Source organism: Fusarium falciforme, chromosome 8 (genome assembly GCF_026873545.1).
Source record: "Fusarium falciforme chromosome 8, complete sequence".
Lineage (NCBI taxonomy): Eukaryota > Fungi > Ascomycota > Sordariomycetes > Hypocreales > Nectriaceae > Fusarium > Fusarium falciforme.
Window position 1 is genome coordinate 2813733 of NC_070551.1, and position 13879 is coordinate 2827611.

The 13879-nt window shown below is 53.6% G+C and overlaps 5 protein-coding genes across 5 annotated transcripts; 3 read left to right on the plus strand and 2 right to left on the minus strand.

Moving 5' to 3' along the window:
• Positions 1-197: 197 nt before the first annotated feature.
• On the minus strand, positions 198-1388 carry NCS54_01067700 (Hypothetical protein; the record flags this gene model as incomplete). Its single annotated transcript, XM_053155978.1, has 2 exons — positions 198-1254; positions 1369-1388. The coding sequence occupies 2 exons, from the start codon at positions 1386-1388 to the stop codon at positions 198-200; spliced, it is 1077 nt and encodes a 358-aa protein (XP_053011953.1).
• Positions 1389-2107: 719 nt separating this feature from the next.
• Positions 2108-2853, minus strand: NCS54_01067800 (Protein GET1; the record flags this gene model as incomplete). The annotated part of the gene is made up of 3 exons (XM_053155979.1): positions 2108-2469; positions 2525-2711; positions 2764-2853. 3 exons carry the CDS (start codon positions 2851-2853, stop codon positions 2108-2110), a joined length of 639 nt encoding a protein of 212 aa, XP_053011954.1.
• Positions 2854-3135: 282 nt separating this feature from the next.
• Positions 3136-4167, plus strand: NCS54_01067900 (Hypothetical protein; the record flags this gene model as incomplete). The annotated part of the gene is made up of 1 exon (XM_053155980.1): positions 3136-4167. The coding sequence occupies one exon, from the start codon at positions 3136-3138 to the stop codon at positions 4165-4167; it is 1032 nt and encodes a 343-aa protein (XP_053011955.1).
• Positions 4168-7381: 3214 nt separating this feature from the next.
• NCS54_01068000 (Peptidase A1 domain-containing protein) lies at positions 7382-9084 on the plus strand (the record flags this gene model as incomplete). Its single annotated transcript, XM_053155981.1, has 3 exons — positions 7382-7564; positions 7627-8719; positions 8771-9084. 3 exons carry the CDS (start codon positions 7382-7384, stop codon positions 9082-9084), a joined length of 1590 nt encoding a protein of 529 aa, XP_053011956.1.
• Positions 9085-10200: 1116 nt separating this feature from the next.
• On the plus strand, positions 10201-12283 carry NCS54_01068100 (Aa-trans domain-containing protein; the record flags this gene model as incomplete). Its single annotated transcript, XM_053155982.1, has 3 exons — positions 10201-11256; positions 11361-11523; positions 11583-12283. The coding sequence occupies exons 1-3, from the start codon at positions 10363-10365 to the stop codon at positions 12281-12283; spliced, it is 1758 nt and encodes a 585-aa protein (XP_053011957.1). The 5' UTR covers positions 10201-10362.
• Positions 12284-13879: the final 1596 nt, after the last annotated feature.

Below are 13879 nucleotides of genomic sequence, written 5' to 3' on the forward strand. Positions count from 1 at the left end.
GAGGGGAGCTGGCCAAACGGGCGGATAATGGGATGGGCACAAGATTTCTGGACGGTTTCTTGAAGAAGCAAAAAAGGGGTACGAGCTGTGTTTATTGTGGGCTCAAAGAAGGCCCTTGACGGGTATAGACCTCTCTGTATGAATAGGTTCTTTCTCAGTGGATTGGTTGGGATAAGAAGCGGTCGGCGGGCTAGATACTAGCTATCACTATCATCATCCGCCGGCTCTTGCTGCAATGGCTGCAACACATTCTGCGCATATGCATCTGCGTCCCTCGTGATGGTGCCAATGTCGATGCGGTTGCTCAGCGCATCGTTGACGCCCTCCACCACGTCCCTCTCCTCCATGACCTCACCCATGAGGCGCACCTCGTGTGACCAGTAGGCGTGGCTACGTGAGCGAAGTTCTTCGTCGCGCAGCGCAGTGTTCTTTACTATTCCCAGCGCACTGAGCTTGCTCTTTACAGATAGCAGGGCGCGGGACGTTGATTCGATACGCTCAACGGCCGAGGGGGGCTCGGAGAAGGCCCTGTTGGTTGAGGACAGGTAAAGCAGCCACGCAAGGGCGGCGTTGAAGGCCGCGAGGATAACTAGACGCGCAGCACGGGAGGTCCAGAAGAAAAAGTCCACCTCTGGTAGGCGGAGCGCGCGAGCGTTGGCTTGATAGTTGTAGGAGTTGACAAAGTAAATGTCAAGAGCAGCAATGGCAGCGGCTACCATTGTAGCTTTAGCCCGCCATTGATTGCCTGCCTTGCCTGTAAAGGAGGGGCTTGTTACGATGGCCACGGCGACGAGGTTGGCGAGGTGAGGCCATACGAGCTGGGGAATGGCGTAGTAGAAGAATGTTCTCGGGTCGTCGGAGTGGCAGAATGGGCAATCGGCCAGCACCTTGGGTCCATACTGGATATATAACAGTCTGCTCTCGAGGTTGACGAATCTCATGCGCAACGCCTCATCCTGCTTCGTCAAGGCGTTCCCAGGCCTCCCAGCAGCAACACGATTGAAGAGCACATCGACGGGGATCTGCAGACGGCTCTGCGTCGCCTGGAAGAGGTTCTCGGGCGCGAGGAAGGGCAGCGACTTGAGGATGTAGGTGAAGGAGAGGAAGGCGAGGAGGCCGAGTGCGACGCGGACGCGGGGCGGGACGGGGACGACGGGTACTCGGTGGGAACTCGAGCCGTTGCGAAAGGAGCGATAGTACGAGATGGCCTTGGGGAGGAGCATAGGACCGAAGAATATGACGAGGGAGCGGATGCTGGGCCGTTAGAGTTAGCTGGGCTTGCACATGCGAGTGTGTGTATGTGTAAGTGGCCGTTGTTCCAAGAAGAGCACAGCCAGCATATACAAGCTTGAGTACAGGAGAACTTACGAATCCCACGGAATCGCCATGATGGCGGATATGACGCTCTCGGTCAGAGAATCTCTAGTTATCCGTTGGTGTTTTTTGGTAAAAAGTTGACACGGTTGAAGTAATTCAAAGGGCGAAAGGCAGAACCAGTGACGTCGAGGGCGATTACTCAAGTACCCTACAACTTCATTAAGGCAAAGGTGTCGCTAAGCCGGGAGAAATGTGGGGGTCAGAAAGATTGAAGGTGGGGCCGAGCGTTTTCTGAGAGCAAAAAGCTCGAGAATTTCTTCTTGATCAACTTTTTCTTCTTCTTCAACACAAACTTTTCCAACCGCAAACTTCTTCTTCTCACTCTTTGTTTCTCATTCATTCGCTTCTTTGTATGTCTACCCCTAATCATAGCTCGATAGCGCAATCACATGGCTTACGCGCCCGTTATTCACGTCTCCCCCATCCCGACTCGCCGCGTGACACGTCCCAGATATTCACTCCATTCCAATTGGCACTTTCGAAGCTTTGGCGATCCTACTTCTCCGTGGTCGCTAGAGTCAATATGTTGCCTAGATGAACCCCAAAATACCCTGCCAAGGGTTATTCTCTGTCGTGTTACAAAGTCTCAGCTCCGGCAATGATGAACTTTGCGTCAAATTTATCAAAGAGATACATTCCAATCGTAGTCAACATTTGCGTAATATTGTAAAAATGCTCCCATTCTTTTTGCGCCGTAGCGAATGCACAGATATCTACATATTTGTCCGCTTTATAATTCCTTCTTCTCCGTCTCGACCTTCTCGCTCTGAGCCTTGACGGGCGCCTCCTTGGTCTTGCTCTGCTGCTTGGCGTTCATGACCAGGCCCGCGATGCCCATGATCAGGTCGCTGAAGAGGAGGATGACTCCTGTGCAGGCCAGCTGCCACGAGGCGATGCTGACGCTCCCCATGGGTCCGCGAGGGAACGACAGGATCCATTCGGCGTAGTAGGGGAACCAGCCGTAGGGCAGCCAGAACATGGGCTCGGTGGCGTACCAGAATGGTAGGAAGTATTGCGGCGCGCGGGTGAGGACGATGCGGGCTCCGGTGAGGGAAGTGTCGAACTTGGATCGTGTGGCAGCCATGCTGTTCTCTGTAGATACACGTGTCAGCTATGTCCGAGTCTCTATTCTTGTCTATAGACGTACTCTTCTTCTCAAGCTGCTCGAGCAGCTTGTCGTGCTGTCGGCGCAGCTTCGCCCACTTGGCAAACTCGTCCTGGCTGCTCGTGGCCTTGAGCTCCCGCTGGACCTTGAGGTACTCTGCCTGCATCTTGCGCTGCTCGGCCGCCGCCTTAGCCGTCGGGACGGGGAGGAGGTTGATGAGCGTCCAGAGCTTGCAGCAAGGTCAGCGGAAGCTCTCACAGTAGCTAGGAACAGGCACATACCAGGTTGTTGATCGTCTTGGCTCCGATGGCGTTGACGAGGTGGACGACGACCTCGATGAGGAAGATGGAGAGCATAAGAGGGTGAGCCATGTTGACGGATTCGTTGCAGTAATCGTGGGCTATGTGCGCATTGCGTGGTTCCTCGAGCGCCGGGTGAAGCTCGTTGTCGATGCTGTTGGCGGTGTTGGAGGGCTCTTTTGTCAACGTGGTGTCGGAGCCATGTCATAGCCCCGACACATTGCATGGAGGGCTCCATTTCAAACCCCTCCACACCTCCAAAACCCTCTCTCTCACTTACCCTATACTTGTCACCTGGAAAGCTTCATTTCACAGTTTGCCACCACATTATTCGGCATATTCTCTTTTGTTCAGATGTCGAGAGCACTTGATGCAAGTGTTAAGGAGTCTCTCAAGCATGGTGATCACCGTGCCGTGTTTGATGAGATTTCTACCGCCCTCACAGAACCCTTTAGCGAGCTCCTTGAGATTGAGCTGTTAGGCAAAAGCCACGTGCTTGATCCCAACGAGATAATCCTACGGGATGATAATGCCATTGCAATCCCAAAACTACGGCTCGTTCAGGCCTTCCTGGTAGCACACAGAATATTTATGAGCCATATAAAAGATGGCAGCACAGTATCGACTGACGAGATCTTAAGGTCCACAGCAGTTATGTTGCTGATGGATCCGGAGCACTTGACCGCTGCCAACGCAAGAAAGAGAGTCCTTGGGAAACGACTCGAAGGAGAAAAAGAAAATGTCAAGGAAATACTACGAACGGAGAAGAGTCTGATGGATAGCTTACTGACCAGCCGCCTTCACCGGCATACAAAATCACCAACGCTCTGGAATCACCGTCGATGGCTGATGGACCAGTTCCGCCTTCATGAGTTGGACGTCCCTGCCGAGGATGATGTTACAAGAATCATCATGGTATCCGGAGAGCGACATCCGCGAAACTACTATGCCTGGTGCCATGCCAGATATTTAATCAACACCTTTGTCACCCCATCCCCAAACATGAACGAGGTCCTACCGCGCCTCGTCTCAGCAACGCAAAAGTGGTGCTTCGCCCATCACGACGACATTTCCGGGTGGCAGTTCCTCATCTTCCTCATTGACAAGCGACCACCAACCGAGACATCGCCCATCTTTCGCGAGACCCTCAACCTCGCGGCGTCGTTCAAGTGGCGCAACGAGTCGGTCTGGTACTTTCTCCGGCACATGGCCGCCTGGGGCTCCACAAACGCCGACCTGGACGAGTTTGAGCTGGTGAGGAGGACGCTGTGGGAGAGTGCACCAGAGGATGGGTTTGAGCAGCTGACGCTGCAGAGGGCCGAGAAGTGGCTGTCGGCAAGTCAGGGGTTGACCATCATTGACGCTGGGTTGGAGGAGATGCCGTGAGGTCAAGTCTGTTGGATGCCTCTCGGTGAGACACGAAGGATGCACAAAGCTGAAGTAGAAACAAATCTATCCGGGCTGGACTATGCTGTCATGGCGCGTAACATGTTGAGTAGTGTTTCAAGCCCCCGATAACCTACGTAGCATGGCTGTATATTAAAATGAAGATCAGCCGTCCCTCCAAGTGTAGATTCCTTTCCACGTGCCCGCAATTAATCTATCGACCATGCTTATCTGTGCTCGACGCATTGAGATGAGCAGAAGGCTGGTTTGCATTGAAATTGGACCCGAGGTGATGGTGTTGCACCGACCAGGAAGGCCAAGACTCTATCTTGCCGGGGTGAGGGCTGGAGATCTACGGAGGCCAGGCCGGGCCTTGTGGGTGCCGTCGTTTCAAGAGCGACCTGGGTCGCGGGTAAGAGATGGAGCTGTGGGTTTATTTGCTTTGGAAGGCGAAGCGTGGGATGAAACTTGTTTTGAGAGTTGATGAAGTCATTTGGTCGGCGGTAGGACGCTGAGGTGTATAGGGGTATCTCATCAAGTGGAAATGCGGCGCGAGACTTGATGCTACATCGGAAGAAGTTATCAAGACGGCGATGCCTGTTTGGGAGCCAAGACTCGATATTGTAAGCGTCTCGCTATACATAGGATTCTGATCAATCACTTCTATTTAAAATGCCTTAAGAATGGATCTTATGCCGTACACCAAGAGCTTTGACTTGGACTTTGTCTTATGCGCAGGGATATGCCAGTTTTTACCGTTTTGACCGCTGACAACCCTGCTCAGTCGCCGAGGTCGTTGGCCGATGATATCTGATATCTTGCCCGTCTTGCTCAAGCGTGTGGGGAAAAAAGGCAAGCCAGGTTTGACGCCCACGAGGTCCGTTGCATCCATCAGACCACGGACTCCTGGATGTTGCATGTCAGCCACTACAGTAAGCGGGCAGCATGCGGTACCCTGGAAGTTTCTCTCCGTCTCCACGACACGCGTAACGACATGCAGCAAAAAATGTTCTGAAAATTGGAGCCTCAAGACAGAGCTGAGGGAAACTGAGGCTGGCTGGCGGCTAAATAGTTGGGGGATCTAGTAGCTTTGCTGTGGAACCTACGCGTAAGGGGAAAAAAGACGGTGCATGCATCGAGATGGACTTGAAGGAAGCAGCAGACGCACTGCCCAATGGCGGCTGAGTTCGATGCGATGCTGAGACAGGGGAGGGCCTGGCTTCTGACGACCGCGGCCGTTATCTTCCATTGGCAGCTGTGGTCCATTGCAGCTTGAATTGGTGAATGTGCGTTCAAACGGTGCTTCACGTGTCAAACGCCAGAGGCATCAAGCTTTCTGGTCAACGTTGAAACGGGGCTTAAACGGGTCAGGGTCACAATGTCTGGCTGTCAATTATCAATTAATTGACCGCTCGAGTCTCTCAATGTCTCATCGTTTGACATCCCGGGGACGCGTGTTCTCCCCAAGAAACTTTCTTTTCAACTGATTCAAGTTCGCCCAAAGCTTGTTCTTCTTTTTTGCCGCTGGGGCGCTCCACGTTGTAGCACCTGTGTCACTGTAGATCTCTTGAGGGGGTGACTGACAGACAGAGAATGCATCCAACATACGCAAGCTGCATGCACTCGGTCGTGTCGGGTCAGGGGCAGCAGAAGCAGTGAGACTCTGGGCGGCAAGCCTCTCGTCTCGGGATGTTTCTTGGTAAGAGAGGCGAGACATTGCAAACGGACAATAAGTAGGTATGCAATTGTTTCCAATTCTTCCTACTGCAGCACTCGTATGTATGCCCAGAAAATACGAGATCAATACCAAAAGCACCTGACCAAAGAGGACAGGCATCTTCGGCCGAGCACCGCAATATCCACATTCTGATGCCCCCCGGCCCTCTCTCGCACCGTCGCTCCCCAGGCGGCTAGCAGCAATTGGACCACTCAGTGAATGACACCCCCTGGCCCCGCGAGAGATGAACATGCGGCGGTGGCCCGGGGGTAGGAAAGCCAGTGATGATGGGCAGAGCTGCAATGCTCCAGATGCGTCCTTGTGCCAAGGGCCCCCGGTTTGCTTGCTCACCGTGGGTCGCCCTCCAGCTGCGATGCCGTCGTTTGACTGGCATGGACGGACGATGCGGGAGACAAGCCACTCTGGAGCCCGTGGGGCCGGGTTTGTTTTTGTTGTTGTCTTTCCGTTGTCTTTGTCTGATGCTTGTTGGTCAACGAGGCGAAAAAGGAGGCTCGTCGCTGATTCAGGCACGCAAAGATGGACGGCAGGTACTTGATCTTCAGGTACCATTGGCGATGATCGTTCACCAGGGGAGGGTCCTAAAGAGGTGGGCCTAGCCTCCATCTGTAGTAGCCCGAGCGCCTCGAGATAGGGCATCAGCACCTTGAAGGTCGACTGCCTGACTGGGATGACAGCTACAACCCACCCAGGTCACTCCCGTCCCGTCTCGTCTGTTCTCAGCTTGTCCTCCTTGCCTTGACTTGAACCACCTCCAACCTCCACCCTCTCCCCATACTTTACCCACCTTCTTCTTCGTCACTCTCTCACCCTCACTTACTTACTTACCTTTAACCCGTAATAATCCCTCTCTCCCTCCTCCCCTCTCCTTTGCCTCTCTTGTTTCCTCTTTTTCTTTTTTGCATCTTGCCGCCTTTCCTTCCTTCAAGTTCTTCTCGTTCCCTCGGCATCCTCGGCCAAGTACCTACTCCGACTTCCGTCACCGTCCCAATCCTTGACGGTAGCATCCGAAAAGGCCGCCTCGACGACAAGAGAAGCCTTGTTCCAAAGAAGGCTCGTCAGTCTCACTTGTAACCTCCGCCTCAAGAAGCCAAGCATTTCCTCTGCGTGCGGGCTTTTGTGTGTGTTTCCAGCATCTCGCTTGTCCCTCCACTTGCCTGTGTCTGGTGGCATCCGGCATACCATTGTGCCGTTCCAGTTTCCAATGCCGGCCTCATAATTCTAATCCTTTAATACATCGCGCCAGCCGCTTGCCTGGTTCTCCCTAGAGGCTTCGCCCCCTCGATTGTCAACTGCTGCTCCGGTTCGCTCTCCAAAGCCGGTCGCGTCTGAGACAATCCGTGACGAGTTGGTCCAGCCCGGTTTACTACACCACTCGGATCGTTCCCTCACTGTTGCATCTTCCGGTTCATCCGCGGATATATCATCGAGAAGCCTGCGTTTCAAGCTTTCCCGAGGTTCCTACTACCCGCCTACAAGATGCGTCCATCAGTTTTGCTGGCACAGCTGGCACTATGCGCCTCATCCGCCAATGCCTTTTTCCCCTATGACCCAGATTGGCGTCGAGATGTAGAGCAGAAACGTGCCACAAGAAGCCATAGGAGCATTCGAGGTCAGGAAGGTCGAAGTGTGCGAATGGGAATCAAACAGAGGGCCGCTCAGGTTTGTTTCACTGCAGGAATGCCATTGCTGTCACCTTTGCATTAACCCAACCGCTGCTGCAGAACAAACAGCCCATATCCGAAAGAGCTGCCCGTGAGGCAGCACGACTGGTGGCCAAGTACAGCGGCCAAGACATTCCGAGCGACAGCGAACTGGCCAAGCGAGCCAACGAGTACGATGTCATGGAGGCTGTTGAAACCAAGGGAAAGTTTACCGAGGGAGTCAACCAGGACGGAACCGACTACTCTTACTTTATCGAGGTCGACATCGGATCCAAGAAGAAGCCAATTTACATGCTCATCGACACGGGTGCTGGTTCGAGTTGGGTTATGGGCGCCGACTGTACGAGCAAGGCATGCGCGATGCACAACACGTTTGGCCCTGACGATTCGGATTCCCTGGAGTTGATCAACAAGCCCTTCAACATTGCGTACGGCTCTGGCAAGGTCAGCGGTGTGCTCGCAAAGGACAACATTCACGTGGCGGGCATGGATCTCGAGTATCAGTTTGGATTGGCGACCAACACCTCCGATCAGTTTGTTCAGTTCGCATTCGACGGCATCTTGGGTCTTGCCATGAACAAGGGCGCAAACGAGAACTTTCTGTCCACCCTGGAAGCATCCGGCAACATTGACAAGAACATCTTCTGCATCGCCCTGAACCGCGCGTCTGATGGCACCAACGAGGGCGAGATCAGCTTTGGCTCTCCTAACCCTGACAAGTATAGCGGCAAGATCACATACACCTCTCTTCCTGACGGCAAGGACAACGACTGGGCCATCAAGATGGACGATATGGGCTACAACGGCAAGAATGCCAACATTGGTGGAATCCGCACCTTTATCGACACAGGAACTTCTTTCATGTTTGGTTCGTCTGAAAACGTCAAGAAGCTCCACGCCCTCATCCCCGGAGCTGAGAGCAGCGACGACACGACATACAAGGTTCCCTGTGACAGCAAAGGCAACTTGACCGTGACCTTTTCTGGCGTCGACTATGTCATCTCACCAAAGGATTGGGTCTCGCCCCCCAACAAGGACGGCGAGTGCACCAGCAACATTTACGGTTACGAGGTTGTTCAGGGAGCTTGGCTGCTTGGAGATACTTTCATCAAGAACGTCTACGCCGTCTTTGACGCCGACGAGCGACGAATTGGTAAGTTGGAACACGCAACTCTTACTCGATCTGCTCACTGACAGAAAACAGGATTCGCTAGCAGCGTCATCACTGGTGGCTCTGACAAGGAAAGCTCCAAGACCAAGACCTCAACTTCTTCGGCCAAGGCAACCAAGACTACTGATGACTCGGAGGAAACTGGCGTGAGCGCCCTCCCCGACTCGACAGCAACCTCAGGACCAGACGTCGGCCTCGGCAAGGAATCCATCACCACTGGCACTTCCACCTCAGACGCGAGCCAGTCCAGCGAGACCAAGGACTCGTCCGCTCCCACAGGGCTGCTCTCACAGGCCCGCTTCACATTCATTTTCTGTATAGTACCATTTTTCGCCCTCCTGGTCTAAAGGGACCAGACGAGCGGCAGTACATTCTTTAATACCACCTACGATACACACAATTTCGCACCAGAGACGCGCAGATACGGATATACATATACACGGGGGACACCAGTTAGATCATGCACGACACGACACGACGGCGTTCGTGTAGGGACATGGCAGCTGTGCAGATGGGACAGAATAGACATGTTGCAAGTCGCCTCCCCATAGACGCGTGGGATGACGGGATGCGTGGTGTGACGGGCAGATGAGCATGATGGCAAAGATACCCGCCCCGGGGATAGGAAATACATAGGTAGGAGGAGGAAACAGACGGCTGAAAACACGCTTGAATGGTATTCTTAATAGAGAAGAGCCTGCAGCCTCAATAGACAAACGTCTTTGGATCAGTTTTTGCCCGTGAATTGATATTCATCAACTAACAAGGTATACTCAATATGTTCATGAGATTTTGTCGGAGACTACATAGCCCCGAGGCTGCGCACATCTGGTGAGCGTCGTTCGAGGTGCAGCAAGTGTGCACTGAGGATGGCCATGCCATAATAAAGTGGTCACAATATGAGGATCTCCTCACCAAATCGATACTACTATTTCTGTCGCCTGGTCCTAGTACGGAATGGAGGTTGTTTGTGTCTCCCATCCCACTGGACCGTTGGACCCTTGAAAAAAAGGAGACGGGTGTGTAAATTAGACCCCTATTCCGACAACTTCGTATTGGGCTGTGGTTTGCGTTGCGGCAATGCTGAGTAAACATGTCTATTGTATCCCATTTTTAGAGAGCCGTCATCCTTCAGCTGAATCAAGCTATTCACAACCAAATCACAAGAGGCAAGGGACATTCCTCGTGGCATAGAGACCAACTCCTCCTCAACCTCTTTGTCTAAAACGAGCCTCTACATCCGTGCCCCTGCATACGCTAGAGCCACGGGCGGTTCCAGCACCGAGAGCCCGATTCCACAGGGGCCCTAGGGAAGTTTCCGGGCCTTCCACAGCAGGGGGCGCAGCCAATCCCAGCGTCCATCATCCCACGGCCCTCGCCCGTCCAGTGACGCTACCCTTGCTTATCTGGGGGAAGGACAGACAGCAAAGACGGGAGGCAAAGCGCGAAACCTACAACCTCCAACTCTTTTGCTTCTTGATTGTCGATCTTTTTTTTGTCTCTTTTTTGTCTGTACATTTATTTCGGCAGCTACTCCTTCACGAGCGAACGAACGAAACACATACTCAATTCCGCGGGGAGAAGATGCGCACGCGATCCCTCGCTGCTGTCCCCCTTCCCCGACAATGACGCACGCCAGGGACAATGGCTCCCCGAATCCTCACGGCGAGGACCGCGGTCTACTGGCAGCCGGCCACGACTTTGACGACGACGACTACTTTGGCGTGGGCGACGACGATGCCCTGAGCAGCGGCAGCGGGAGCGCGGACCTGGCCAAGGGCGGCTCCGGCAAGGCCGAGGACGCCAACGGAGGACATACACCCCGGACGCCGGGCCGCGTGCGCTTCGATTTGACACCCGAGATTGTCCCCGTCAGCAACGGTGATGCATTCGGCGGGCATGGGCCGCGGGGCTCGGAGGATGATGGATACTTGGATATGGAGGAGGCAGCGAGCCCTGCGCGGGCGCATCGCATGCCGCTCCTGACGGGCATTGAGGCGCCGAGCGTCACCGTCGCCAACTCGATGGGCGACCCCGGGGAGCTTGCAGAACATGAGATGAATCGACCAAAGTCAGGTCTCAAGTCGGCTTTCATGAACATGGCCAACTCCATCATCGGCGCCGGTATCATCGGTCAGCCGTATGCAGTGCGCCAGGCCGGTCTCGTGGGCGGCATCCTGCTACTGGTCGGTTTGACAGTGGTGGTGGACTGGACCATCTGCCTCATCGTCATCAACAGCAAGCTCAGCGGGACGAGCCACTTCCAGGGGACAGTCGAGCACTGCTTCGGGCAGCCGGGTCTGATCGCCATCAGCGTCGCGCAGTGGGTTTTCGCCTTTGGCGGCATGGTGGCGTACGGCGTCATCGTGGGAGACACGATCCCCCACGTGCTCAAGGCCATTTGGCCAGATCTACCGAGTGTCCCCGTGCTGGGCCTGCTGGCGAACCGGCAGGTTGCTATAACGGTGTTTGTGCTGGGCATTGGATACCCGTTGACGCTGTATCGGGATATTTCCAAGGTGAGAACCAAAAAAGGGGGAGGGTTTCCCAGGAGGGTGTCGGACGCGCTGCTTCTCTCCCGTGTGATATTTTTACAAGGAACGGACTAATGGCTTCTGAATAGCTGGCAAAGGCGAGCACGTTTGCACTCGTCGGCATGTTGGTCATTGTCGTCACTGTGCTCATTCAGGGTGTATTGACGCCCGCGTCGGAGCGAGGGTCATTCAGCCCTTCGCTTCTCCTCTTCAACGGTGGCTTCTTTCAAGCAATTGGCGTCATTTCATTTGGTGAGTGGTGCCCCTGAGCTCACATCTGGGGATACGGGGACGCATATTGATGGATGTAGCATTTGTCTGTCATCACAACTCATTACTCATTTACGGGTCTCTCAAGACCCCTACCATCGACAACTTTTCCCGAGTCACTCACTACTCTACTGGAGTATCGATGCTTTTCTGCCTCGTCCTTGCCCTGGGTGGATTTCTCACATTTGGCGACAAGACGCTGGGCAATGTTCTCAACAACTTCCCTGCCGACAGCACCATGGTCAACGTGGCGCGTCTCTGCTTCGGTCTCAACATGCTCACCACGCTCCCCCTCGAGGCGTTTGTGTGTCGTGAGGTGATGCTGACCTACTTTTTCCCGGACGAGCCCTTCAACATGAACCGGCATCTGCTGTTTAGCACGAGTCTCGTGGTAGCGGCGCTGGTGCTGAGCCTGGTGACATGTGATTTGGGTGCCGTGTTTGAGCTTGTGGGCGCAACGAGCGCAGTAGCCATGGCGTATATCCTACCACCCATGTGCTACATCAAGCTGACGACACGGAGCTGGCGGACATACATGGCATATGCAGTCGTGGTATTCGGCATCGTCGTCATGGTCATCAGCGTGCTCCAGGCGGTGCAGAAGATGATAAGCAGTAAGCCTCCCTACTCAATGGATATCCGAGATCCCTCGGGACCTGTCGGACCTTTCAGCATGTGTTCCTTGAATGATGAACTGACTTTTTGCCTGCCAGACAAGGACGGACCGGCGGTGTGCGCATAAAGGCCGACGTGACTCGGAATGTCGGATGGAAAGGTTATTGGCTTCAAGGCCAGCGAAGCATTACTTGGCCTCACATGTATGGGCATAAACATGACGAAAACAGAGCATATAGACTCCCCCCATTCGCCGGGGAGAGAGGTGTACGATTAATATACAGAACGAGGGGGGGCTGCTGAGCCCGAGCACGATTTCGAGACGCGCAAGGGGAACCTTGGCTGGGGACATCATTGGAGAGATGGAGGGGCGTGCTGTCATGTACAAAAGGCGGAATTGGGTATTGGCAAACATGTGTATGTAAGTAGATGGACGGGGGACAAGTCTTTTTTGTCTGATCGACGACGGGAGAGAACCAGGTACGCCCGCGCGTGTTTTAAGAGATCCACATGGATGGGCTTGTATACGCCAGTATTACTATTGCTATAAGGGACTGTAGCAGAAAGGAAAAAAAGAGAGGGCGTGTGGCGTGTTTGTTCACAAGGCGGTTGCTCATTTTGGGAAGATCGTGAAGCATTGATCTCTCCATGACCAACCTATTCAACGCTAAACATGGAAGACGGACCAGATAGTTCTAGAACATGATCTGTTTCTGTCTCTGCCCTAGCCCCCGCCTGCCACTATACACGTTCTAATGGATCTTCTTTTTTAATACCTTTTTTTTGCATCTTATTTCTTCAATAACGGGATGCTCGTCTCTCGCTTCAAGATCAAGTTTCACCGCCCAGACCATCATGACATGTTGCTCACACGATATACTTGGGGACCCCCCACCCCGCTCCAAGTACATCCATCAGAGGCTCTGTAACAGTTCCGCGGGGCACTGGTTTCTCCTCCTCTTCTTGTTGAGGCTATTCGAGTTTGAAAGCCTTGCATACCAGGCCCACAATCTAGGACGAATAACCAAGCTGCGTCGTCGGAAAGTGAGCTGAGCCCGCCCATCATTACATACCTCCCACACACCCCATATCGAAGGAGGGGGGTCACCCGACGGCGACAACGAATCGCACGCGGGGGTAAAACAAAACGAGAGCCCGCTAGAGGACGAGGAGGACTTTTTGTGACCCCGCTCACGTAACGTAAATCTCGTGTGCCTTTTTTTGTATGATGATCCAGAGTGTGAACTTGTACATATATTACCACCTCCTCCCCTTCCCCTCTCTGTGACTCTTCTCTTCTTTAGTTCACTCTCAACTTCTTCTTTATTTGCCTCCCTCAAAGTAACTTTGTATACTTTTCTTCTCTATCCATCTCAGACAAGATGCAGCCCGTCAACTACAGCCACAGCTCTTGCCCCTCTTGCAGCGCTGCCATCGAGGGCTCCGGCAAGACCTGCTCCAGCTGCGGCGCTGTACGTTTCTCCTCTCCCCTCTCCTCCCATCTCACACTCATGCTGACACTCTTTCTCTAGCACTGCCCCGTCTAAGCACGCAATCAAGTTACAACCCTTTTTTGACGAGAACCATGATGGGAGCAGGAGTTGATTCAAATACGGGGTTTATACAAAACCCCTAGAAATAAACATTTACAATATGGGGAGGCAATGAATGTGAACGGAGGGGGTCGCTTTTCTTTACTTTACAGCACCACTCCTTTTTTAAA